Below are 26,824 nucleotides of genomic sequence, written 5' to 3' on the forward strand. Positions count from 1 at the left end.
GCTGCTCCCTGGTTCCTGGAGGCCACGGCTGCCGCACAGGGCTGCTGGCTCCCTGCGCAGCGCTGGCCAGGCCTGCTCTGGCCCAAGCAACGAGCATGTTTGGGGTTTATTATTTCTACTTTTGCATCTCTGCATTTCCCCGCATCCTCTAGGAAACAGCTGGCCTCTGTGGCATTTCCATCCAGGATGAAACTCGGTCTTTCTCATGATGAAGCCGGATGCGCAGTGGTTGCACTTGCAGCCAGGAGCCGGCGGCCCAGCAGCCAGCCCCTCGCCCCGCTGCTACCTCCCCCACATCCGCGACCCTCCCTCACCGCCCCGGCCCCGCGGCCCCTTCTGCCCCTTCCCCACACCGCGGGGCCGGGCGCCGGCAGGGGACAAGGGCGGTGGAGCCCCCAGGCCCGTCCCTGCTCCCGGAGCCCCCCGAGGCCGCGGCCAAGCCCCTCAGCGGGCGGCGACGGCCCCGCAGGTGGCGCCCTCAGCCCGGCGGCGGCCGCGGGGCAGAAGGCGGGCGGGAAGATGGCGGCGGGGTGGCGCAGTGCTGTTGCCGTGTGAAGGCTGACAGGAAAGCGGAGGGCGGGTGTGAGCCGCGGCCGGGAGCTGGGCTGAGGGAAATGTTCCGTGCCCGGGGAGCGCTGGAGATGGGATGTAAGTGGATTTATGACCATTTCCCAAAACAAAATCGCCAGGAGCTGGAGTGAAACCTGAGGCACGGTTCCCTCCTCACCCCTGTGGTGACCTGCGAAGACCTCGGTGCCATTCCTCTGACGAAAAATGGTGCCCTGAGGCGTGGGCGTCGGCAGAGGCATGGCTGCCCTGTGCAGGGTGGGGAAGTACGGGGATGTTCCCTCAGGTCCAGCCTCTCCGCCACCATCCCTTCATCGGGCTTCGCCCCGGGGTGAAAGCAACCAAAAGGACATTTTAGCTCTCCTCTCCCCATCCAGGGACCAGTCAGTCTGGGGAATGAGGAGGCTGAAGCTGCTCTTCTTATGAAATAGCCCATTTTTGAGCAACCTGGAGCAGCACTTTGCTCCTCTCCTGGGGCCGCAAGCGCTCGCGGCACCGAGCAGCCTCCCAGTGCTGAGGAGGGATGGGGATGGGACCAGGAGGCAGCCCTCGCAGGGAGCTGAGTGCAGCAGGCCACCTCTCTCCACCAGAAACATGGCCGCAGGAAACCAGCCAGGGCAAAATGAAAAGCAGCCTTTTCTTGTGGTTAGCAAAGGGAACTGGGAAGTCACTGGCTGGGTCCTTCGGCTTGTTTTGCTTCTGGCATGGCCAGCAAGTATTTTCTCAATGCTTTTCAAAAATGCTTTTTAAGATCCTTCTCTGAAGGTCAACACAGTAATAGCAAGGAATCCTTCGGTCTCCTAGGACTCCCTGGCCCCTTCTGAGGTCATTTCAGCAATAAAGCACATGACTTTGCATTGAAATGATGCAGAGCTCTTAGTGCTGAAAAATCAAACTACCATCTGCACTGCAAGAACACTGGCTCCAGAACAGGTTCTGCACAGTGCAGCATGTTTGCCACAGCTTTCGCAGTCTGGCTGGGGTGAAAGTTTGAGTGAAATGTTGAGGTTTAATTAATAGCATGTAGTTCCTCACCCAGCATTTACCAAGACCAAATTTAAATAAAGTGGAAGTAGAACATTCAGCTGCTGCTTCAGGAATATTTTCTGGATTATATTAACATTTCTATAGGGCTTTTCATAAACAGCTTCTCCGAGGATTTTACACACACTACATGCCTTTAGCAGAGCCCATATGTCCACTCTGTTCCGAGACACAGGTCTGCAAGCCTGCTGCTTTCCTTGGGAATGGCACAGGTCTCTCCGAGGGCAGGATTATACCCACCACTTGCATCTCAATGAAATAAATAGACTGTGCGCCAATGGTGTTACCTTACATGTGTATGTGACCAGGTGCATCACAAATGGATAAACCACAAAACCTTCCAAAAGAGAACAGATGGATAAGCTCAGGTTAAACACCAGGCTTATCTGAGGGCCTTCCCAAGCTGCTGGGGAAGTCACCAAGGAGACTGTGTCTCAAAAGAACAGCAGTGCAGCTATTTGTTCAGAAATTTATAAAATATTGTTAACTCACAGTCCTGCAGTACTTGCTTTCTTTCCATAAGTAATTTTCAGAGTTTGCCTTTCAACATCCAAGGCAGCCATTACATTCATTGTGTTACATCTCTGAAGAGGCCAAAATCCTTCAGACTATGATGTTACTTAAAGAGAGAGCAATTCATCAAGTCCTGTTTTAGAGTATTTCATGGGATTAATATTAACAATGCCTGAGTATTTGTAGGATTTCCCATTTTAGTATGCCAGAATTAACTCCAAATTAGGTAGGAGTGACGAAATCCCGGCACAGCAGCCGTGCTGCTCCGGCCTCAACAGCCCTTTCAGCATTAGCTGGACCGATGAACATACCCCTTCTCTTTTTGACACGCACTGCCCTTCCCCCCGTTTCGGACACGCATTTAAACCATCGCCCGTCTCTTCCTGACGGCCAGCGCTCCTGATCCGGAGCCTGAAGCCGCTGCGGCGCCAGGGGAGCCCGCACGTGTGCCTGCATCGCAGCCCCTGCGGAACAGCGGGTGGCCGCAGCCAGCGCTCCGCAGGGACGCGGGTGACGGAGCACCCCGCCCCGCCACCGCCCCGGCCCGCCCGCGGTGACGTCATGCGGCGGGTCCCGTCCCGGTAGCCCCGCCCCCCGTGGGCGCGGCTCTCATTGCCAGCCCCGCCTCTCGCCCTCGTGGCGTGGGGCGGGGCGGGCCGCGCCTGCGCAGTGTGAGGAGCGCCGGGCTGCAGTCGAGGCGCCGGGTGCGGAGCCGGCGGCGTGTCGCGGCGCGGCTGCGGGAAGGCGTGGGGGCCCCGCCGCCCCCGGGGCGAGCTGAGCATGGAGCGACGGCTACCGGCGGCTGCTGCCGGCCTGGGCAGTGGGGTGCGTTGCCCGCCGCACTAAGGCGGTGACGAGCTCCGCGGCGAAGCGAGGCGGTGCGGCGAGCCGAGGCGAGGCGAGCCCCGCGGCCGCGTGTGAGCGCGACTGAGGCGGCAGCGGCGGCTCCTCCCGGCGGCCTCCTCGGGGTTGGCGCGGGGCTGTGCGGGGAGGGGGCCGCGGCGCCGCCCCCGCCTGCTCCCCTCCCCTCGCCGGCGCGGGCAGAAGGCGGCCGGCCCGGGGCTCCCCCGCGGCGGCGGGCGGGCGGCATGGTCGCGGAGCCCTGAGGGGCCGGCGCAGCGGGGCTCGCCCCGAGCAGCCTCCCCCGGGGGCCGCGGTCGACGGATCGGACTCGGCTGGGACCTGCCATGACTCCCCTGGCTCCTCCCATGGCATGAGCCCGTGCTCTCCTCCCCCCTCCGCCTTGCTTTTGGCCTTTCTCCGCTCCGGGGCTGTCAGATGGGATAAAATACACCCGGGCGTGCGGGGCTCGGTGCTGCCTCGAGGGAGCGGGGGGAGCGGCGGAGGCAAGCGGTGACGGCCGTCGGCTCGCCCGGAGTCGAAGATGAGCTGGCGGTGGGCTCGCCGGCACCGGAACGGCGGCTCCCCCGTCCTGCTGCTGCTGCTGCTCTGGCACTGCTGGGTCCGGCCGGCCGGCGCTGACAACGCCAGCCAGGCATACTACACCGCCCTCATCAACGTGACGGTGCTGAGCCCCGAGCGGGGCGGCCCCACGCTGCTGAGGATCGACCGCGGCCGCTACGGGCAGGATTCCCCCAAGGTGGAGGTCAAGGGCCTGCTGGTGGCTCCCGTCCCCATCAACGGAGGTAACGCTTCCCTCGCAGCCGTCGGTCGCTCGCTGTCGGGTTGCCCCCCTTACCGGGTGGCCTTTGTCTGGGCTCGGCGGACTTTCCTAGAGAGCTCTGACAAAAGAGGGGGAAGAACTTGCCCGGAGGAAAATAAAAAATAATACAAACCCGTGATCTGAGAGTGCTGGCATGAATAATGCCTCTGCAAAGCATAATGTGTTTTCCAGCGTGGATCCCAGTAGGCTAGTCATATTGAGTGATGAAGGTGTTATTTCTAAACTAATTACAGATAGTCAGTAGCAATAGTTAACAGCATTTGGTTACAGCGTCGCCATGAATCTCAGAGCAGCTGCATCGCTATCGCTGTGATGGATCCACATCTGGATGGCCTCTGCAGCTGCATGAAGTCACAATTGTGCAGTGTATGTTTCTTAAAAATGCTGTTTAAGCTGTCTGTCAAGACTTGGAAGGGCCGAAGCCGTCAAGTTGTTACTGTCATGGCTGGTCCAGAATGCGCTTGTTTGTGGTACTGAAGGCTGTGCAGGGCTTCCAAATAAGTTTTCTGTTAATTAAGTGAAGCTACTGTCCATCAATTGTTTTTCTGATGAATGTTGGGGTATATAGAGAACGCTAATCTAAACAAGAGTATTGTCTTGAATTTTTGCCTGGAGTGAAAGCACTTGCTTCAGTCGTAATGATGTGGTTTTAACAGTATCTTACTTCAAAACCCCTTCTTGATGTTATCTAAATAGCCATCTTTAAGAAATGGACTAATTGATGGATCATAGTGGTCCCAACCTGTCTCCTGGACAGTAAACCTCTGAATAATGCATGAAGTGAAATAATGTAGTCAGTTAAAACTAGACTCTAAGTGGTGAATATTAAGAGTTTTTTAAAAGAATTGTTAACACATAGCTACTGTATTATTAAACGCTTTTGAGAATTTAACAAATCTGAAGATCAGGAAAATCTTTGATACTTTGATACTCCTTCAGAAGGAAATGCACCCTGCCAGGCAGCCTGCTATAAGCATCTAGTATGTATGAAGCAGACCGTGCATCAGCATACGTCTGCCTGTTTCACTGAACTTTGGTTTCATTCACTTTACAAAGCGTTAAACTAAGAATATATTAATACAGTATATTTTTAGGTGGAAGGGTGAGGAAGCGGAAATCGTTGAGCAAGTCTACTGTAAAATGATTTTCATTTTTACTTCAAATCCCACCTTCTCTATGCTCAGTGTCAGCTATCATCAAACACGCTCAGGCTTTCTTTCTTCTGCTTCCTGGTATTCCTCACTTAAACACACACCCCCCAACTGCAGTATGAAAGGACGCTGTCCTTGGAAGTGTTAGGCACATAAACACTGTTATTGCAAGTAGTATTTTTAGGGTTTTTTAAACTGCTACCTACTATATGCAAGCTATCAAAACACTTTATTTTTCTAGTAGGTGTATTACTTATCAAGAAAAACTTTCGGTATTAATTAGTTTTTAACCAGCTTCTGTAACTTTTTCAGCTTTCTTCTGACATGGTCTTCACTAAAGAGGGAAAGGTTGAGGGAGTCTGACAGCATTTTCACTGAAAGCTAATAATGAGAAACGAGCTAAATAAAATTCTGGGCAGTCCATAAACAGCTTTTTTATGTCTTACTGCTAAGTCTTATGATGAAGAACTTCAGTGGGAAAGCACAGCAGGAACCACGAAATGGCAGACCTCGATTTCTTCAGTTTTGACATTCTGCAGTCATTAAAACTTCGCTATCAGTTGTTTCAGTTTTGTCTCTCTGTCAACAGAAGGCTGTCAAAGCAAACAATGCAGCAGTTGTTTTCCTTTTAAGTTCTTCTGAATTGCTCTGTGTAGGTTGTTATATAATATACACTTTATTTGAATTTTTGATGAGGCGTGCTTAGTGTTGCTTAAAAATACTTCATGTAGTAGGAAAGACTGGAGTATTTATGTTTTTAGTTAAGATGTTCTTGAACGCTTAAGGGTCTTACATTTATTATGTTCTGCTTTTTTAGATCTAGATTTGATAACAGATGATGCTGTTTTGCTGAAAGCCGTTGCTCTGCCTTTTTATCAGCCTGTTACTACTGCTGTAGAACTTGTTTGCAAATTTTTTTTCTAATACCTCTTAATGTGAATAGCTGGCACCAGCCCCTGCTGTTAGAGCAGTAAATGCTCTACCCCAGCTTTCCTGTGTCCTAAGAAGAAAAGGACTCTACAACTGTTAACAACTAGGTTTGAAGATACCTTGACTTTGAAACTGCTTTGCTGTCAAGTATTCTCCCATTTATGGTCTATCCCTTGAAATTTCCACAGATGCGAGTGATCTGTTAGCACCTTGATGGCATAAACTGTTTTCAAGCTCAAATGTCCTTAATGTCACATCTTTGCATGCTGTGTTAATATCCTTTATTCATTGCCTGCAGGGAAAGAAATGAATTTACTAATTCAAGATTTAGGGCCAACAGTCTGCTGCTGAACATACACCACTTGTAATAGCTTAGCCTGTGGTTTTAAGTAGTGTGCTCTGTGGTGTATTTTGTTAACTTGGGTTCTTGAATATGCCAGATACTTTATATACTACTTTTTGAAGTTGCCAGTGCCATGTGATTACCCATCCTTTAAATCTCAGTGCAGAATGATAAATTCAATCACTCCTCCCACTTCTTTAGCAGAATTTCTTTAATCAGATGCAACCTTGTCATGTTAATATATGTATTAAAACTTTCCCTGTTCTTTTTATAGACCCTTGTATGAAATTGATACTGGCTTTCAAAAGCAATGTTCCCCTGGAAGTAATAGGGCAGTAATTTTCGTGACCGCTTGTGAATGTGACTTGTGAAAGTGTAGCTCCAGCAAGCTGTTGGTCACAGTTGGCTGCTGGGTGTAAATACCGCACCTGTGTATGCGTTATCCTTCCAAGTGCAGTAAATGCGTGACGGCAGCAGAGTTTCTCTATTATTCTTCTGCTTCTAGCTCCTTTTCTTAGTTTCTCTAACTTGTTAATCTTTAGTCATGACTTAAATTTCTTTTTAGAAGAGCGCTTTAAACAGCTTCTGCTTGCAGATCATGGAAAAATGCTGTTCTTGGTCTTCATGGAAGGTTAATAGTGAAATGCATCTTCACAGCTTGATGCAGCTTTTCTGATAGTTCAGGTTTATAGTATCCCTTCTGTGAGGTTACTGAGCACTCCTTTTTCAGTCCTTTACTGTGTTATTTGGGATTTTGTGGCACCAGCTGTTTCAGCCCAAACTTCTCACAGTAGTTGCCTAGGTACTTGTGGCAGTGTCTGTACCTGCACCCTCTAAGCATTCAGTCCTGTGCTGCTCTATAGTGACCTCTGCTTTTAAGCATCTTTGATATTAGGTGCCTGATGCCAGTTGCGGTCCTGACCTTTTGGTGTCAAGCATATTCCTCTTGCTACAAGAAACCAAACTAGAAACCACTGAAAACTTGTTTTAATGGTTCTTGGTAGAAACTGCAGCACTTTGTGGCTTTGTTCCCTCAGAAGAGTTCTCCATGGTGAACAGAACTCTTCTGTAACTGTTGAGTCTGGGTTATTGCATATTGTTCTAGGTTTGGATACACAGCTGAGGACTGGGAATGTCAGTCGTGGTGCTCTCAAAGTCCCCTTGCAGATGGTTGGATCTTGCCGGGAGGTGAAGTTTTGTGCACGTTGGCTGGCTTGGGTAGCAAGGAAGCAGACAGGGTGATTAGGGCTGGAGATGGGACTGACGGGAAGTAAAATAGCAGCAGATTCAAAGCCAGACTTGAAAACATTGACTCACTGAGCCAGTAAGTCAGGAAGAGGGGGTGAGGAGGGATGGAAAGGAACTGGAGTCTAAAGGGTGTGTGGGAGGGTGATGGCTGTATGAAAGCTGCACTGGAGAAAGAACTTGTGGAAAGGGAAGGTCTCTGCTGAAGAAGTAGTAGGGTTGTGGCTGGGCAAGGAGACTGAGAATTTGAGGAAAAACATATGTTAGAAAAAGGTGGAAGTGGGGAAGAAACAATATTGACTCAGTGTTAGGAATGGAGGTGTATCTTGTGCATGGTGCTGTAACTATAGCATTCTGTAGCATCTGACACTTCATGTTGTGTGAACAAGTTTTAGCTGCAGAAGGTTCAAAATGCCAGTTTCCTGGTAACTGCAGAGCTTGAGGTAACATTCAGACAGAATTTTGTATTCCTTGCTGGCCCAGAATCCAAAACAATAAGCTTCAGGAAGATGCAACAAGCTCATATATCAATAAGAGTTGTAGAAGAAAAATCTTGTGCCATGCATCCATCCTTTACCATTGATCTCAGTATCCAGCTTAATTTGTAGTCATAAATTGATTTAAAAAGTGGAGATTATATATTGGAGTTCATAGCCATAATTGCAGTATACTTACTGAGCTAACGAGATTAAATCTGAACTATTACAGGACTCTTCTAAGCTTCAGTGACTTTCTTTTGTTTAACTTATTCCCTGAAACAAGATTACCTCTTGTTCAAAGAGTTTCTTCTAGTGTTAAAGCCAGCTTTAGTCAAAGTAATTACCTGAAAGAGCTCTTGAAAATAAAATGTGGCTGTATATAACTCATTGACACAACTTCTAAGAAGTGGAAATTATAACTGGCTTGGGTGAGCGCTATATTGATAACAACAGAAATAGTAATGCTTTGAAAGAAAAGATGTATATTACAGATATTAAACCCTAATGGGATAGCAAATAACTAGTATCCTTCCTTGAAATAAGAATCAGTCAGTGCTGCTGCGTTGCTTCTGTAAATTTCCCAGCTGAATTCCTTTTCTGGAAATTTTATCACAGGATTATAATTAATGTGTTGCACAAGGCTGGCTGCTTTGCTGGTCAGGTGTGCTGGGCAGTGCCTGCTGGAGGGAGGGAGTGCTTTGGGGCACCAGCTGCATGAAACTGCATCTTCATGAGCGTTGTTTCTTTCCCAATGAGTCTCTTGATCTGCTGTGTCTCAAAATATTGGTAGTGTCTCTCTACCTATTGTATTACAGTGACTGAAGGTCAGACTTTAAAATGATTTCTGTATGTGTAGCTGAGACAGACCAGCTCTGGCAACTGGGACTAGCCTCAGAGAGCAGGGTATTAGCTAAGATGCAATCAATAGCAAGATATCTGACCTCTTTTTTGAAGAAGGAAAAAAAAAAAAGAAAAAAAGAAGGAAAAAAAGGAAAACCAAGTGGAATAAAATAGTTAATGCCCAGGGTGTGGGATCAGCACTGGCCTTTTTCTGTGAAAAGGGGACAAAGTCTGATAGCAGTCAATGCAGCAACCTTGGCTGAAGTGGCATGTCACAACTGCATTCTAAGCAATCCAAGAGCAACGTAAACTCATGGTATTTGAGACAAAGCCAACCCAGTCGCAGTTTAGAAGTAGGAGACAGTCTGCATTCAGGCAGGTGTGTACTCACTTTTGACAAAGCCTGTGACAGTGACCTGTTGGTTTCATTTTGGCTCCCACAATGTGGCTTGCTTTCTTGTAGAGGGAAGGCTAAAGGACCTGGTCAGGTGTTCGGAAAAGATGAGGAGGAAGGTACTGTTGCTGTCCTAGTGTGAGCTTGCCAGTACTTCAGTAGTTGAGAAGCCTGGTTGGATCTGTTGCATTATTAACTATTTCTTTCACATGATTCCCTAAAATGCTGTCATAAAGATTACTCCTTGAGCAGGAAGGGCTCTTGAATTTAAAAGAAAAAAATACTTAAGGGGAAAGTTATATGCAAGGTGTGAGCAGTCCTGTGTGTTCTGCAAGAGGGAACTGAAGCTCTGTAAAAGTTGGAAATAAACGTGCAGCCTAATGGTAGATAAGTAAATCACAGCTGATCCTTCTGTAAAGAGGCTCTTCTGTGGCATTGGGGCTTACAGGAGGAAGGGAAATATTTACAAAAACATTGTACATAGCTCTTTAGCCCAGCAGGTTGCCACTTCTAACAGAAAATTGTTTCTTTGCCAGCACATTCATGGTACATAGGTAGACATGGAGAAAGGAAAGGCAGAGTAAATAACTTGTATTTAAGATAAGCCAGAGGAGTAGCATGCCTGTAGGGAAGCATACTTAGATGGCTTTCTGTATGCTTACATCTTCTGAAATTATGAAATTAAATGAGCGAATTCTGATTGTATCTTTTTATGTACAAGTGATTTGTTTTAGAATAACTTTAACGTGAAGTTGCTTTTCATTCTGGCACAGACATCAGTTTTGGGCCGTTCACTCTGAGAAAGACACTGAGGGTCTGGAGCATGTCCAGGGGCAGGCAACGGAGCTGGTGAAGGTTCTGGAGCTCAGGTCTCATGAGGAGTGGCTGGGGGAGCTGGGGGTGCTCAGCCTGGAGAAAAGGGGGCTCAGGGGGGACCTTCTCGTTCCCCACAGCTGCCTGACAGGGGGGTGTAGTGAGGTGGGGGTTGGTCTCTTTTCCTAAGTAGCACAAGTGATAGGACAAGAGGAAACGGCCTCAAGTTGTGCCGGGGGAGGTTTAGATTGGATAGTAGGAAGACTTTCTTCATCAAAAGGGTTGTCAAGCATTGGAACAGGCTGCCCAGGGAGGTGGTGGAGTCACATCTCTGGAGGTATTTAAAAGATGCTTAGATGTAGCACTTGGGGACATGGTTTAGTGGTGGGCTTGGCAGTGTTGGGTTAACGGTTGGACTCAATGACCTTAAAGGTCTTTTCCAACCTAAACAAATCTATGATTCTGTGATCATCCAGGTAATACTTTCAAGTCCTAGTCTTTTAGATCTTGATTGGACTTTGGACAACAGAGCATAGATGGCATGATAGTGGAGAACTATCAGTGATGATTCTTCTAACACTGCACTTACCTGTGTCCCTTATGGTGCCAACTGATGCTCCTGGCACGTTAGGTGCATAGCAGATGTTTTATTTTGGCTAGCTTGCTATGCTAGAAGAGTGACTGTGATTATAAGACTTTCACTCTTTTCAGAGTGTATTAAGCCTATTGAAAAGGCAAACAGAAAAACTCACTTTCCACTATTGTTCCTGTATTTTATTTAGCTTAAAGTGGAAAAGATTACGTAACGTTTGTGTGGTGTAATAGGATGCTAATGTAAAGAGAAGCGGGTTGTGACTTATTAAATCTCAGGTGACTTCCAGTTCCTCGGTTCAGGTTTATCTAAAACAACCAGATTTTCCTTAATGTTTTTGCAATGCTTAAATAGTGCTAAAATAATATTGTCAGCTGTTGAATTTTCATCAGTGCACACTGAATCCACCTTGTCAGGAATAGCATGCGGTATGCGTCTGAGTGGTGTTTGTTGGTCTATATCTGGAAAGCTTTTATCTCTTAATATCTTGTTTCCTAATCCTGTTGCTCTATCCAGTAACGTTTCATAGCTCTGTCCACAGCTAAGAGGGACTTTGATCTCTATCGTGGTAGAAAATTTTGTAGTACTTTTCCCACAGATGCAGTTTCACTTATCTCTTACTACTTTCTCTGTTGGTTTTTAAGCTAAAAATTTCAAGCTGTACAAATTTAAAGGTGCCTACATAAATTTTTGTAAAACTGAACTGTATAACAGACTTCTCAGAATGCTGTCTCCCTTTTCAAGGTGTCTTTTTCCTTTTATTGGTTTTATGATTTTTCATTCTAATAGTCCGTTACCTTATTTTTGTGGCCATTTTTGTTTTCACTTAGTAGTTTTGAGCAAGAGTGTACTGAAACAAACTGTATGTAATCCATAGGATTACTGCTCTTCATCCATGCCGCATGTTTCAAGGAAATTTATGTTGGCCATAGTGTCTACTTTCAGAGTTATTTTTAGCAGTTTGAGGAGGTTCTGTGAAATTGTGGCCATTTATTGAATGGTGTTTTCCAAAGGGTATATGATCTCACTGGAGAAGGATGGGATTTCTAGTTTTCAAGGCTTGAGAAACTTCCTATCACAGTCTGCTGGTGCTTTTCCCCTCCTGCATTTTTAAGTGGAAATGTTCTGAACAAGGGGGAAGTGTACGTTAAACTGCTTTTGTCTTAACAGAGGACATCAGGTTTGGTTGCACACGTGCAGTCTTACGGTTCTATCACATCTTCAAAAAGGATTGTAATTCCTTTAAAAATGTACTGTTCTCTTAAATTTAAGACTACAAAGGCAAGCTACAAAAGCACAGTCGATACAAAAGTGCACTCATATGATCATTGCTGTTCATGATGGCTGTCACCAGTGCTCCAAAACAATGTGTGTGGATCAGCGCTAGCTAGCAATTTCCAAAGGGATTCCAGTAATAATGTCAGGGTAACGGAGGAAAATACTCTATAAAATTCAGCTTCAGGCATCTATATTAGATTTTCCCTAATCCCTGTATAAAACAAGAGCACAAATACAAAAATACTGCAAATAGCCCTCCATGTCTGAAATGTCTAATAAGCCTTGAAAAACAATTGTGAAAAGGATGTGCTTGTATCTGGCTCCCCACCCTCCTTCCAGGGGAACAGGGAGAGGCACTTCTTGTCCAAATTAAGAGATGCAACGACTTCCTGTACGACTACCACAATATAGATTCATCTGTGCTAGTTTTCTTTAGGCAAGCAAAAGATATTTTTTTTTCTCAGTTCAAAAAAGATCCTTTAGCTGTTTGAATCTCCTTTGTTATAGGTTTTAACCTGAGCTATGTTAAGCTGAGAATGCTTAAGAAAGATCTTCTGTTTTGTTTCCAGCTAATATGTTAAACTGGATGGTTTTTGTGGTAGATCTTTTGCTGAAATCTCATAGTCTGTGCTGAAGAACTTAACTACTTTAAAAGAAAAAAAAAATCATGGGGCACTTCATTTGAATTGCTGTAATGTTTTCAGAGCTATTATGCAAATAAATTGTTTATGTCTTGAAAAATCATTGTTTATCCCAACCATTTTCAGTAGCCAAAGATTCTTATACTCTTGGCATTTGAAAGGGTAAATATATTTATATTATAAGTTGCTGTTGGCTCTAAATTCTAAAATCCTTTAATGGTATGACCAGTGTATCAGCCTGAAATGTGTTTCCAGTTGTGTAAACAGAAATGTCTTTCATCAGTTTCAGCTGCTGTACCGTGAAGTTATCTTCTGTGTTGTATTTTGTGCCTTTTGTACGTAGCTCTGTGTGGGTTTGGGTTGTTCTAGGATACATTACAGCATCAGAAAGGACAAAAGAGCTTTGCATGCTGTTGAATTCATACATCTGGCATTTGCCGTTTCTGTTACTCTTCCTTTATACCATCAACACCTGTTTTGCTGACAACTTCAGTGCATCGTGTTTGCAAAACCGTTTGTTTCTCTGAATTTGTATGCACTTCCTTCTAGACAAACGTGCATACGTAAAAGGCTGATGTTGGCTGCTGGGGTTTTATAAGATCAGCTTTTAGTATTGTCCATTTTTACAGTGGCCTGCACATGGCAGATAACTCTGAAATCTTGCTTTCACAACCTCTTTTGTTTAGTTAATGTCCCACTGCAGTGACGTTTATGACTGGATTAGAAAGAAAAAAAGAAGTTACACTCTCCAGTATGGCTGATATACAGCTGTTTTGTAAATGCCAAATAGCATATGAACCATATTCTAATGTTTTTCAACCTCTAGGCGGGTATTGATTCAAATGTGAATTCATTGTTCTATCCGCACTAGAGTTAAAAATAGCTTGTGTTAGTGAGCCTAATTCTCAGGCATATAGTCACAGCTTTCAATGTGTGAAACTTGGGGTTTTTACGGACTTTGTTTCATAACAATGCAGTTACCGTCAGGCTTTATTAACAGGAGGATAGTGGTTTCCTAGCGCATAACAGTTGAGTAATTCAGCAAAACTTGGAGTGAGTTTTTGCTTTTTAACCTGTTTGAACAAATTGCCATCTGTGTAAATGTATTTCCCATTTCAGTTGCAGATCGTCTGGGCTGTGACCCTCGAACGCGCTTCCAAGTTCCACCAAACACCAAGCAGTGGATTGCTTTACTACAGCGAGGAAACTGTACATTTAGAGAGAAAATACTGCGAGCAGCTTCACATAATGCCACAGCTGTGGTCATTTACAACAATATATCCAGTGAAGAACCTGTCACGATGACTCATCAAGGTAAATGAAATGTCATCTCTTTCACTATAATTATTTTTTGCCCAGGTACTCTTTTGCCATATAAATATTGCCAAAGAGCTCTTGGCAGTGCACAGATGCTATTTGAAATAGCCTCTTCTCTGATGATGTTTATATGTATGCAATATTGCAAAATGAGCCAATAATTCGGAGAAGTTGTTTTCCTTTAGCATACGTTTTATCCAATGAGGAACACTTTCCTTTGCAGTGGGGATATGGGTGTTTTGGAGTGAGGAAACACCTGTAAGACCTTAGGAGCAATCAGTTTCAAACCTTTCTGAAGAAGAAAAGCTAACATATAATGGAAGGTCTAGAATTTTGCAAAGCATCTGTACCTGAAAAATCTTTATAGTAGCATGTCTTCAACTGGCTGTTATAGTGGGGGCTTTCCAATGTTAACAGTTACATCAGGATCTGAGCTTGCATGTTTGAGTGCCATACAGAAATCAACAAGAGTTAGTGATATAGAGAGCAGTTGCCTCTCTAAGTTGTCTAGCATTAGACTATTGCTGTTCTAGAATAATGCTGAAAATCTGTATTTCTATGCATTTCTACTTTTTTAGGGCTATTGCTGTAAAATTTCACTGTTACTAGTGAGTCACTTTTAACTAGTGGGAGCCTCATACATAAACATTTTCCGTGGTTGAAAAGGGTTTTCACAACTCTACATTTTTCATTTTCCAAGAAGGTTTTCTCCGTTTGGAGTTATTTAGCTTAATCAGAAAAGGCAGATTTTTATATTTGAGGGCTGTATTGCCAGCTGATTATTTTTCTAGAACGTTTTCAGTTCTTTTTCTTTTAAGTATATGGGGTTGCTTGGAAACCGGAATTTCCTAATTATTCCTCTGCATATTGTCACACAATTCAATTGGAATTGAATTCTTTTTCTAAAGAAGTGCCACGGTTGCTGCTTTCTCTTTGATAAGGGAAATGTCTTGTGGCTTCTTGTGGAGTTTGACCTTCCCAATTCGTTATACTACAGGAATTTTCCAGGGAGATTTTGACCTCTGTATAGCAAGTCAAAGCCTGTTGACAGTCCATTTTAGTCTTAGGTACCTTCGTTAGACACTTTTGCAAGTAATCTGCAGGCAGAAAGTCCCGTATTCTAGTGAAACACTGTCACCTTCTTCTTGTGTTTTTTTGCCACTTCTCTCTTTGCTGATGTAATACCCTCCTAAACCTTCAGGTCCGGTCTCTCTTTGAAATACCTGTAAAACCGTAAAGTCTGCAGTCTCTGTTTAGCAATGATTTGTGACTTCTCCTGTGGCCTGGAATACCTTACTGTGGCATAAAAAGAGACTACTAATAAAAATACAGCACTAGCATTGTTTGCTCTATTGCATGTTAAATCATATAATAGGTTTGATTATAACTTAATACCTTCTTTCTCGTAATGCTGTTAGATTTGGCAGGTGCTTTCGTAGCAGGGGGATGGTATCTGTCTTTTATTAGGAAATCCTTGTTCACTCAGTGCTTCAGCTCTGAAGACGGGTGGGTTGTCTTTGAAACTGTATCAGTAGGTCCAGTGGTTCTGGGTGGTTGAAATAATGCCTCAAGCTTTAAAACATGAGCGCTGCTGTGAGTAAAAGGGTGTCTTGTAAGCTAGCCAGGCAACTATTTGGATACTTGGTATTTGGAAAAAAGCTAATACTGTCTTCAGCATGTTGACTTCCAAATATTTACTCTTACTCATGGCAAGCATAAAAAATGTAATTACTGGCTGTGGTGCATATTTTGAGTATTTAAAATACTTGGTTTTAGCTGAGTGTACTTAGTCCCTGGTATACCAGAATCTCCATCGGTGATTTGGGCTGTAGGCCCTATCTCGAAATTAATATTAAACTTGAAGTGTTCAAACTATGCAACAGGCTAAAAGTAATTATCTAGAACTGAAGTACCACCTTAGTACCACACTGTAATGAAGAGGAATGTGGCTCCACAGCTTTTGTTTTGATTGCATGATGGTCATGTAAGGGATCTCCTTAGCAATCTGTGCTTTGCAGAGCTTCCTATAAATAAATTCCTGTTTGCTTGATGTAGGAACTGCAAGTGTGTGTAACAGAGACACAGATTAGTCCTTTGGTGTTAGCCTCAGCACAGGGAGTGCTTGGAATCTAGCATTCTCCTCAGTGAGAACTATTCCAGTGGGATATAGATTCATGAACCTATGCTTACATGGTGAGCCTATTCAAACAAAGGTCATGTATAAAGCAGTCTCGTGCACATTCAAGGCACTCTGGGGTCTTCTGTTTTCTGCCTTTTCAGCCATATCGCTCGCTGCTTGTATGCTTTTTAGATGGTGAACAGTCACATCATCTACTAATTAGATGTTCTGGTGCACTACATCTCTTCTCTTTAATATTTTCTATCCCTGAAGGTTGGGAGGAGTTGACAATGTGTATTTGATAGTTGTGCTGGAAGGTGAGACACTGAGTTGGTCTTCCATATTGTATCTAGTGCTGTGTAGTATTCCTCTTTTCTTTTAAAAATGCGTTCTTCACAAAACAATTTTGCAACTGTATTAGGATGACCAGGTTTATGGCTCTACATTTGCTTCCATAGAGAGGTGAAAATAGACCTTGTGTCATTTTATATCACCGTAACATAATTCTTATACTGCTGTGTACCAAGCCTTAGGAATATTTTGTCTTCCTGGTGAAGCAGAGAGGAAAGCAGCAACTGCTCATAATGCACACTGTGAACTGCATGCTTTCCTACTTCTCGAGCTATCGTTTGCCGGAATTCCAATCACCCACTTAGGCAATGCATGTGCTAAAAATAAGTAAAATTATTATATAGATATATGTATATTACCCACCTGCAGAGAGATGATTCCCTGTGAAAAGAGTTCAGTAAGCAGTTCACGCCTATGGGATTAATATTTTATCCAAGTTATTTTATGCTTGAACAGACACTTGAAAACTTTAATCTTACGGAAATTTGTTCGTACTTAACATATTACTTAGCAGAATATAAACTCCTTCTGGTGGCTAGGTAATAATTGTTACTCTTTAATCGGTCTATCATCACCATTTCAAATGAACAGGTTTTATTGCTAATATCAGAATTTGCTGCTGCTTGTGTGGTAGTTCACTGTCTCTGCCTCTTCGACTTAAGGTTGAGTTTTGACATAGGTATTGACCTTAAGGAGTTAGTGAACTTTAAAAAAGATATGTATTTCTGTTAATGTTATTTGTGACATTTTTTCTCTTCTCTGTGTATATCCTTGTATGTATTACTGTGTGCATGTAAAATATGTTTATTTTATACATTCTCATAGATGTCCTCTATCAACCTAAGCGAAGGACATCTTTCCCAGCATAGGTTATGTTAGACTATGATATCACTGGCAGGAAGGCAGTTTTATGAGTGGTTTTGCTTGCTACTTCTGTTAAAGCAGAAAAAATAATTGCCTAATGTAAAAAAGAGCCTATGTGGTAGAGGAAATATGTAGCAGCTGTCGTCTTTATAATCAATTATGAGAATAGGAAGGAAATGCAGGTAAAATAGCGTTTTAATTCTTTTTTTGTTTGTGTGTGGTGGAGGCAGTACTGTGAGGTACACTATCAAATTTAACTGTTTTGATCTTCTTCATTAAAATCTAGGCTTTTATTTGCATTTATAGAAAAGAATATAAGCCAAAAAAGCCTCTAAAGTTAAAATTTCATACTTGGAATTTATGGAATAAATATGGACAGAATAAGATAAATATAGAAGAGTGTGTGAAAAAGAAGTTGCTGGATTCAAATAACTACTGTCCATCAGTGCTGAAGAAGCTTCCTGAAGTATTGAAACAACTTGCAATACCTTTTTCAGAGGTAAATCTTTTAGTTTTAGAACAAGCTGCAGATGTCTCCTCAGGATCAATCTTCGTTGCACTTCTAAAGAAACGATGGGTTCGTTTCCTGCCAGAAGGTGTTTCTGTCCTGTGATGTGTGTCCTGTAAGGTGACCGTCTCCCGCTGTAGTACGACGAGAGCTCCCCAACGCTGGCTCCCAGAAACAGTTTTCCTTTCAAGGGGAGGATTCTCACGGCCCTGTATTCGCTTAAAAAGCACACTAGCACAGGAAGCAAGGTCTGTACTTGCTTTGAACTTTGATAAAACTGCATGTATTTGAGGTGGCTTATTTTAGGTCACTGGGTCAGAGGCAGGAGGGACAGGAAGCAATTTGGAGTTGTTGCCATCTAATGGCTATTTGGTGTTCTTGCCCCGATTCGGAGTGGGTAGGCTGCAGAGATCCAGCTCTTGAAACGCTGCTCTCTGTGCCACGCTCGCTGCGTGCGGCACTTCTCTTCCTCTGCTGCTTGCCTTTTTCTCACGGATGTCTCTTTATGTAACTGTAAACAGAACCAATGTGTGAAAGCTATGGCAGGGTGCGTTGCAGATTATTTCGCACAAGTGTGTGCTGACGAAATACGGTCTATACCAAATCGGTTGCAAAACTTTCCCTGGATTACGGAGACCTACTTTTAATCCACAGCTCAAAACTAATCTTATTGTATGTTAGAGTATTCTAGTTACAATTTATTATTATTAATTTACCTTGGAATATTAGTGAAAAGGTAGGAGAGATGAGTCATTAAAGCTGAAGCTTGAAAAAAGGCAAATCAATAGTCTAACCACCGCTTAGGTATTTTTTTTGTCATTTTAGATTGTTTTTTATATTTGCTAATTGAAAATGCGGGGAGCAAGTGTCAACAGCAGTATAGTTAATCCTATTTCCCACTGCATTTCTTGGAGATGCGTTCATCAGGAAGATCTGTCCCACAGTAGGTGGGAGTGTCTGACAGTTAACAAGATGTGGAGCGGAGTGTGTTTGAAGCACAGATTCTGGGCCATAAGGAAGCACTTGCCTCTTCAAGATAAGCCAGGGAAACCCCTTTCCAAAGCTAACATAGCCTCAGTGCCTTGCACAGTTCCTTACCAGCATGTCTGCGTGGTGTATGCCTCCTCCACAACTGAAATAACAGCAGTTAGACTCATTTTTCCTTAGCCAGCTGAAAGGGTAATTAGTTCTGTGACTGTGAAAAGGCCCACGGGACTGTTAGTGACTGTAAGTAATTACATTCTTTTTCTTATCCAAAGTCTGAGCTCCAGCAGCAGAGTAATTCCCAAAATCTATGGATTCAGTGGAATTAAATTTATGATATTAATCTGTGACTATGCTTTTCGTGATGCTCTAAAAATATTTTGTAGTGTCCTTGGGTAAGGTTTGCTTGCCACTGCTCTTTCATGCTTTGCTGAATTTGATTGGAATGACTGTCCAGATTGATGGATCTGTATGGAAGTTGTTTGTAGATAAAAGAAAATACATGAGCATGGCAGATGACCCTTCTAGGAAATCTCTGGGGTTTTTAGCTCCAGTTTCCACTACTGGGAATATGAACTGCTATCCAGAAACAGCAAAATGGAAGTCAGCTACTAGCAACTGGTCACACTACAGATTGCAAGATTATGGAGACCTTTAGTTATCAAAACCCAAGTGTGTCTTAAATTGATGAATAGACCAGTAAGGTCTACGTTACAGTAACACTATCAGTTAATCAAGAATGTGACACTGTAATCAGTGATTGGGTGTTAAATCGGATGTAGCTGAACAGGTTTTGGACATTGTTCAGACGTATGCATGGAGAAGGGCTGTTTTGAAATAAGCAGAATTACCTTCTGAAGATTCAAGACTTGCATATTTCAAAAATATGTGAAACTGACATGAGGAACCTTTTTTTCAGTAGTGTCATGTGTTAGGATTACACCATTTCCCTAGTCAAAGCTTAATGTGACCCTTCTGCTTTTTATTAATTTGCATTTGTTCAAGGTTTGAATATAAAATTTGGTCTACTTTGTTAGCATACTAATACCTTATCAGTAACAGTATTCGTTATATAGGATTGCAAATAGTTTACTCACCATAATACATAGTTAAATGCCTTGTAAAACTGTGAATGACAAAAAAATGTATCTGTGCACAGATTGTGGAAAGGGGGTGATAAAATGATAAATTCCTTTGTACCAAGTATTTTTATTCTTCCAGCATTATTTAAGTGGACTGTCTGTTTCCTTTTCAAAAAAATTGTTGTGCAAGTAGATGCAAAGAAGCATTGCTAAAAGAGAAAAAAGATGTGTGAGATGTCTCTGTAAAATCATTGCAACATCTGTCAGCTTTTCCCTTACCTAGGCTTGGTTTTCCCTAGTGTAAAGAACCCAAAAGGTCACATGCATTAAAAAAAATATATATAAATGTAATTTCCAGAAGATGAAAGTCCTTCTACAGAAACAGAATATGTGATATAAGTAGAATGATGAAGGCAGTCAAAAGTGGTGGTGGGGGAGGAATCCATAAACTCCTGAAGACGGTCTCCTTACCATTTTAAGTGAACTCTGCTGCAGTTCTGGCTCCAGAGATGTGTAACTTCTCCTGCTGGGTGCTCCTGCCTTCTCAGCCCAGCCATGAATCTGTCCTCCTGGTGCCCGTCAGAAACACTGAGGTAGCACATTTTTGCTTTCAAAAATCAAGATGGGGCAGAGATTCAGGAACTTGTGGGATGCTTAGAGAAGAGGTGGGTGCATCTTGTAGCTTAATAGAAGGATCTTAATTTTTCTACAGTGCTTAGTTTCATATGACTTATAATAGAAGACAAAAAGGAGCTCTGAGGGTTAGATTGATGGAGAGGAAATCCTGTGTAGCGAAGTCAAGGTCTAACACCTGTCTTCTACATACCGATATTGTCTTGCATCTTTGCAAAAGACTGTTGGTTTTCTTGAGTTGGGTACACTGTGTGTAGCAGAGGGTCAGCTGGACCTTGTCAAGCTTGAGGAAATCCAGGGGCATAGCTCCACCATCTCATGTGTATCAGTGCGATTTGGACTTGTGAATGAAGCAGGAGGGTGTAGCTGTGACTACCTGTTTTGATCTTGCGCAGATTTCTCCGTAAGAAACATCTCCCTGAGTGCCAGAATAGAGCAGTTGGGTTATGAAATAATGTGTCAGCAGTTGTCATCTAAATGTGGCCCAACAGTTCCTCAACGGATTTTGCTATTTAGCACTCCTTTTTAGGAACTCTTGGTCATAGTAGATTATAAAGCTGATTGAAAATATGGCAAGAATATTTTACTGAGGCATCATTTCTAGTGAAGGAGGACGGGCTTTGGAAAGGTAATTTCTGCTTATAAGCAGATTATTTATCACATATGGACTTGGTGCACAACAAGAATCTGATTAGGCTTTAATATTTCTTTTGAAGTTAATTGTCACACCCATCTTTGGAAAGCTACTCTTGCTGTTTCTGGTTTTATAATCATATGCTGCAGTCATACCCCTGTTTTTCTTAAAGGAACAGAACTTTGTGAACGTCCATCACATGTCTATTAGCAGTATAGCAATGCATGGTACGTTGCAAAATACTAAAGTGTATTTAATCATATTTAGAGGGCATAGTGCAGTGCCCTTTCTTAGCCTGGCAGAGTAAAATCTGTTGAAGCTCTTTTTGCTGCAATCAAAGAATAGTTTTGAGTGTTCTTCAGACATAAATTGACTGTATTTTGGTTGCAGTTCACAGAAGCGTGATCCTCACTGAACTTTGAATAATCTGCTGCTTTGTTCTCTTAGGCACACAGTCAGAATTCAAGTTTTAACCTCAGAAGATTATTTTTTTAAATTGTTTTACACAGGTTTATGCAGCAGAGACAGTTGTGACTTCTGCAAATATCTGCCCAATATTTTGGGGTAACAGTTCCGTATGCTGCTGTCCTTCACAATTTTTCCCATGTTATTGTTGTAATACCTGTTCTAGTGTCTGACACTGCATGAAATAGGCATCCTAAAGTAAATGTTCACGTACAGACAAGAATTCAACATTTTCATGTTTAAGGCAACAGGAAGACAAACATTTTAAAATGCTGTCCAGTCTCATTTAAAAATTGATGTATATTCTTGGCATTTACTTCTTGCCTTACTTAAAACCAAATAGCTGACAAATACTATGGTGTTTTTTTCTGTCTTCAGAAGTATTTGATTTGGGACATCTCAACGTATTTTACTCCTGAGGTTGCACTTGTGTGTTGACAGCTCGGATGTGCTCTTGTTTACATTTTGATTAGATCAAAATAAAAATATGTGCAGCTAGACCTGTTTTAATCACTCTGAAGATATGCCAAGGGTTGTTGTCTTGGCGCCTGCTTTTCTAAAAGCCTGGTTTAGAATGTAAGACTTTGTTCTTCACTATTACCTTAAAATTCTGTTCTGATATAAACCAGAGAAGTTATCTGAAGAATTTGTGTGTTTTTCCCCAATGTTGTTAAGTACTATGGAACTTGTATTTAAAAGCTACGCTCCCCAAAGCCCACCTTTTCTGGCAGTGCAGCTTTGCATACAGCTCAGCATGCCTTTTCCCTTGCCCTCACCTCATGGGTTCCATGGATTATATATTCCCAGTGGCTAAAGCCCTTACCTTGTAGGGGTAATTCTTGCTTTTGCCTCCTCTCCCTTGCAGCTCAGACATCTTCTGGTGTTTTCACAGAACTTGTGATCGCTGTCTCAAAAATTCACATGTAACTGTGGCACTTCATTTGTGCTTTCCTGTTTTCTCTGTTGATGTTTTGTGGGCTCCCAAATTCTGTTGCCGTGGTTTCACAGTTACTTAATGTTGTTCCAAGAAATCTGCCACTCACAGTAATAGGACTAATCCCTTTCCTGGGTACTGAATAGTGTGTGTTGCTATATTTTTATTTCTGATATAACATGTTCAGAAATGATAGCATAGTTGTGGGCGTTTAATAGAAGAATAGGGAAGTCTGGTTTGTGAAGATGGGCAGTTTTGTTTCAAAGTACATTTATCATTATGATCTTCCAATTGTTGCAGTCAAGCAATGGCATATCAATGTCTGAATTGTGCCCTGAATCCAGCCTACAAATGCCTATCTGCTCCATGCTTTATTAGGAAGGTGGAGATTTTGTTTGCTTTTTTTTTTAAGTACTCTGAAATTTCCACCCAGCAGAGTAATTCAGATAAGAGTGTGTTAAGTTTAGTTTTTTCAGAGTGAAGTCATGAAAGGATTCAGTTACAATTAAGTATTGTCTGCTATTTAGAGAGAATGATATTTTCACAGGTGTGAGATGAGTGTAGTCCATCTGCTTCATGCTGTGTCTGCAGCATCAGCAGGCACTATGAAAGACTTAGGAAATTACAAGGACTTTAGCTGCAAATATCAGCCAACAGAAAAGTGCTAACCTTTGTAATGAATATGTGACTTAATTCTCAGCTCTCTGCAGGCCTTGTTACATCAAGTCCAAACAGTTCAGTGCCTCTTACAGGTGGCCCAATGTTCGCCACGCTTGAGATGGGATCTAAGTTTTTGCTTGCCCCATCTGTGAGAAGGTGGATGAAGCATTGCAGCAGTAACAGCAGTTTGGTGCCAAGTTGCTTATGTGCCCAGGAGGAATTGTCTCACCTGTCCTTCTCCCTGAGTATTGACCAAACAGCTGCTTGGGCTGTTCACAAGCCCAGGGCAGAGGGGGGGGAAAAAGAAAAAGAAAAAAAAAAATCAGCTGTTTGGCCGTTGTGTTTTGCCAGGCTGCCATTTCCTGCATCCTCCAAGGGACAATAGATGGATGGAAGCTGTCTGAAGCCTGCCGTTTGAACCATGCCTGTCTTGAGCTTGGTATCCTGGCCAAGTTGTCCACATTTTTGAGCTTCAGACAAACATTTGGTAGTCAAGAATCAAAAAGCAAACACAAAAGGAAACAATTATTTGCTTGTCATGAGTGAGACTACTAGTTTTTCTTTGAGATTACTTTCTGTTGACTTTCTAAAGAGTTGTATAACTATCCTAATTAAACATGCACATGGTAAAATTGCAAGCTAGAAAGAGCTGTCTGGGCTTGGATGATAGCAATTAAATTATTTATATTTACAGGCATCAATATTTATCTTTTGCCTACCGTCTGTCCTAGCTCGTCATCTGTGGTTGAGTGTGTAGTTAGTTTGGTTTAGTTAGCATTCCAGCTTCTTCTCTCTGAACAGTGTTCTTGGCTGAGAAGAGTATCGTTTTTTGTAAGATTATGTAGTAAGACCATCTTCTAACTTTTGCACACAGTTAGTGTTTCTGTGTTCACCTGAGGATTTTTTTTTCCCATTTACATTTCAGAAACGCAGGGTTTCGAGGTGCTTAAAATAAATGAGTCAGTGTCTCCTCCTGGGCCCAATTGTTCTCAAACAGGGAGCTCTTGCTAAAATTATTTAGGGTGATGCCCCTGACAAAAATATGGATGAACCAAGTCCCAGTTTCCGCTGAGCTTCAGTATGTTAAACGGCACAATTTATTTTTCTTTTCTGCAGTTCTCCTTGGCTCTTGCAGGGTCAGAGGCAACAGTAGCACTTGGGCTGTTCCCAGTTGAGTGACTTGGAATGCAAATCACTTTGCAGTGATGCCAGAGGTTCGCTTTGTGCTGGGCTTTATATAAAACACATTACAGATTGTCAGCTTTGTCTCGTTCCCTCTGCAGCAGGGAATAGGTGGAGGCTTCAGCTTTTGATGCAGACAGAACTGGACTAGTATTGAAAAATCATGGTCAGCTTTTCTTTGCAGATGATTGTAAATCATGTCAAAATGCTACACTGAGTGCTTTGGACTGATATTTTGATACTAATATAATTCCTCGGTGCAAATAAATACCTACTGGGGAACCTTAGCAGAAACACATGCTCTGGGAAATAGGGTCCCTCCTGCACCCTTCCCTGCCTTCCTTCACTATGCAAACTAGATATGCAGAACAGAAGTGAAGCCTAGGGAAAATATCAAGCAGTATAAATTATCTGCTCTTGATTGATCTTGCACCATCTGAGCTGCAGGGGTTTGGGGTTGCATGAGCACATGCTGCATCTACAATCAGAATCTTGCAGGAAAGGTGGCTCTTGTTCTGTAATTAAGTGCTGCACATCTGGGCAGGGACTCTTCCCAACTGGACAGATGGGAATCTGAGCGGATTTCCTCTAAAGCAAGTAATGGATTTTTGCTCTGTTTGTGAGCTTTGCTGCCTATCAAATATCTTGGTTAGTTTGCAGGAAACCTAACTCAGTACATCTCAAACTGAAGTGTCTCTAGAGAGCTGGACTGAAGTGGATCTTGTGTGAATCCGTGGTATATTAGTGATTAAGTAAGTTGTGTCCGTGAATTGTGTTGGGGTTTGGTTGCTATTCAAAGCTTTTGAGTTACTGTGACACTTATTTCGAAAAATATTCAGAAGGAAATGTTAAACATTCTTTTCCCACTTAGACCCATTACTAGGACAAGGTGTTAATGTCTTTACCATTTCAATTTTAAACAAATAAAAGTTGAAATTTCTTGCAGGAAAACAGCTCTGGAGCTGTGGAGTATTCTTTTAAATTATTGTGCAAATCTTAATTTCTGAGATTATCTGATTTGATTCTTCTAAGTACTTCTGTCAGCACAGTGTACAACACCAATGTTGGGGAACTTGCTCTGAAAACTGAGGACAGGGACTGTAAAAGTTGCTATGTGCCATGGTGAATGGTAAGAGCGATAACATTTGAGATTGCTACACAACTCTGGTAAAGCCCCCATTTTGGCAAACTGTATAGCTGTCTGGGTCCGTCACCCTGACTTATTGTGCCCTGGGTTTCCAAGATGATGTGCTTTTGCATCTTCTGCATCATTTTGTGCGTACAATAACTTCTTAGAAATCAGGTTTTGATTAAAAGACTTTGAACACGTTACTTGTGTTAAAACAGGACCTCATGTTCTCTCTTTACTGTCACAGTAGGTTGTCTGTAACTTAAATCAACTCTAAATCCAAAACCTCAATACTGAAGTCGCTTGCATTATACGGTTTCTCTCTGAGGGAATGTCAATTGGAGCAAGCAGATGGAGCAAACAGATGAGCAGATTTTGCGAGCGTTTTGAAAATAGGTCTTGAAAGCGGTTTTAGTATAGGAAGCAAATAGAGCTGGATGAATGAGAATAGCACTCGCAAGGATTTTTTCTTTTTGGCTTTGGTTTTCCTATAAACTTTGCTTTCTTTTGAACTTATATCAGAATTTCAGAACTGCCCTGAGTTCAAGATCCTTTTTTTATTATTTTTTTTATTTTTCAATGGGGCCTCTGCTTTTAAAACATAGGTGCTCTCTCTGCTCTACAGGTGACTTTGTTCTTTTTTCAGGAAGTCTTGTGGTTTAATTCTTACTCTTGTACCGATAATTTTCTCTTTGGGACAGGAGGTAGTTTAGAGGCAAGACACTATGAAAACCAGATGGGCTACGCATTCGAAATGGAGCTGATGAAGCTGACAGCCTCTTTGTGATCTTATCAAGCATGTCTTTGTATGAGTGATAAAATCAGCGCTCAAACCTCTCAAGTTTTTTTTCTCATTTCTTTTCTACTTTGCAACCAGGCTTATTCACTTTACTTTCACTTCTCTCTGAAGTGATGTAGGTAGAAGTTTGACTTTGCTTCTGTGCTGGAATTGTGATTTACAGATCTTTGACAACCTTGGTGGCCTGTGAAAGCTGCACAAGCTTGCAGGGGACCTTGCATAACTCTCCAGAGCAACTTTAACACAGCACTGTGTGTACTAAGACCACTCTAGCAATATCGTTGAACTCATCTGTTTTTCTGTGAGTGGCCTATTCAGCTATTCAGAGCCTCAAATCTGGAATAAATGTACTTTTGAAAGCTAGTTCAGACTGCATACAGTAATTAAATTATGGGAAGTACTGTGTAACCACTGGTAAAGATCTTGCTATGTGTGGAGCTGCAGACAGTTTGCATGTTAGTGCCCTAATTTGAAAACCTGGGTTTGAAGGACAAGCCATGAGTTGAGTGCCCAGGAGCATGTTCCATGTGCCGTAAATGAATTAGATTAAAAAACTTCAGAGGTTGTTGAACAGCTTTGCTTTTGGAAAATCTTGAGTGGCATGACATGTTAATTTAAAATGTAAATGAAATATTTTTTTCTTTTTATA

General features: G+C 42.6%; 1 protein-coding gene and 1 long non-coding RNA gene across 2 annotated transcripts in view; one reads left to right on the forward strand and one right to left on the reverse strand.

Moving 5' to 3' along the window:
- The first annotated feature begins 2,781 nt into the window (after window positions 1–2,781).
- RNF130 (ring finger protein 130) overlaps window positions 2,782–26,824 on the forward strand; it is a 43,220-nt gene continuing 19,177 nt past the window's right edge. Inside the window, exons 1-2 of the mRNA XM_080398776.1 lie at window positions 2,782–3,770; window positions 13,634–13,828. Coding sequence (XP_080254902.1) covers window positions 3,509–3,770; window positions 13,634–13,828 — 457 coding nt within the window. The 5' untranslated portion in view covers window positions 2,782–3,508. The remainder of the gene's footprint in view (window positions 3,771–13,633; window positions 13,829–26,824) is intronic.
- Window positions 13,839–26,819, reverse strand: LOC308068346. Its single transcript, XR_013929935.1, has 3 exons — window positions 22,295–26,819; window positions 19,755–20,790; window positions 13,839–18,184 (listed from the first exon to the last, which is right to left on the reverse strand). It is a non-coding gene; the product is annotated as an uncharacterized lncRNA (long non-coding RNA).

Source organism: Falco punctatus (assembly GCF_963210335.1).
Source record: "Falco punctatus genome assembly, chromosome: 8".
NCBI lineage: Eukaryota > Metazoa > Chordata > Aves > Falconiformes > Falconidae > Falco > Falco punctatus.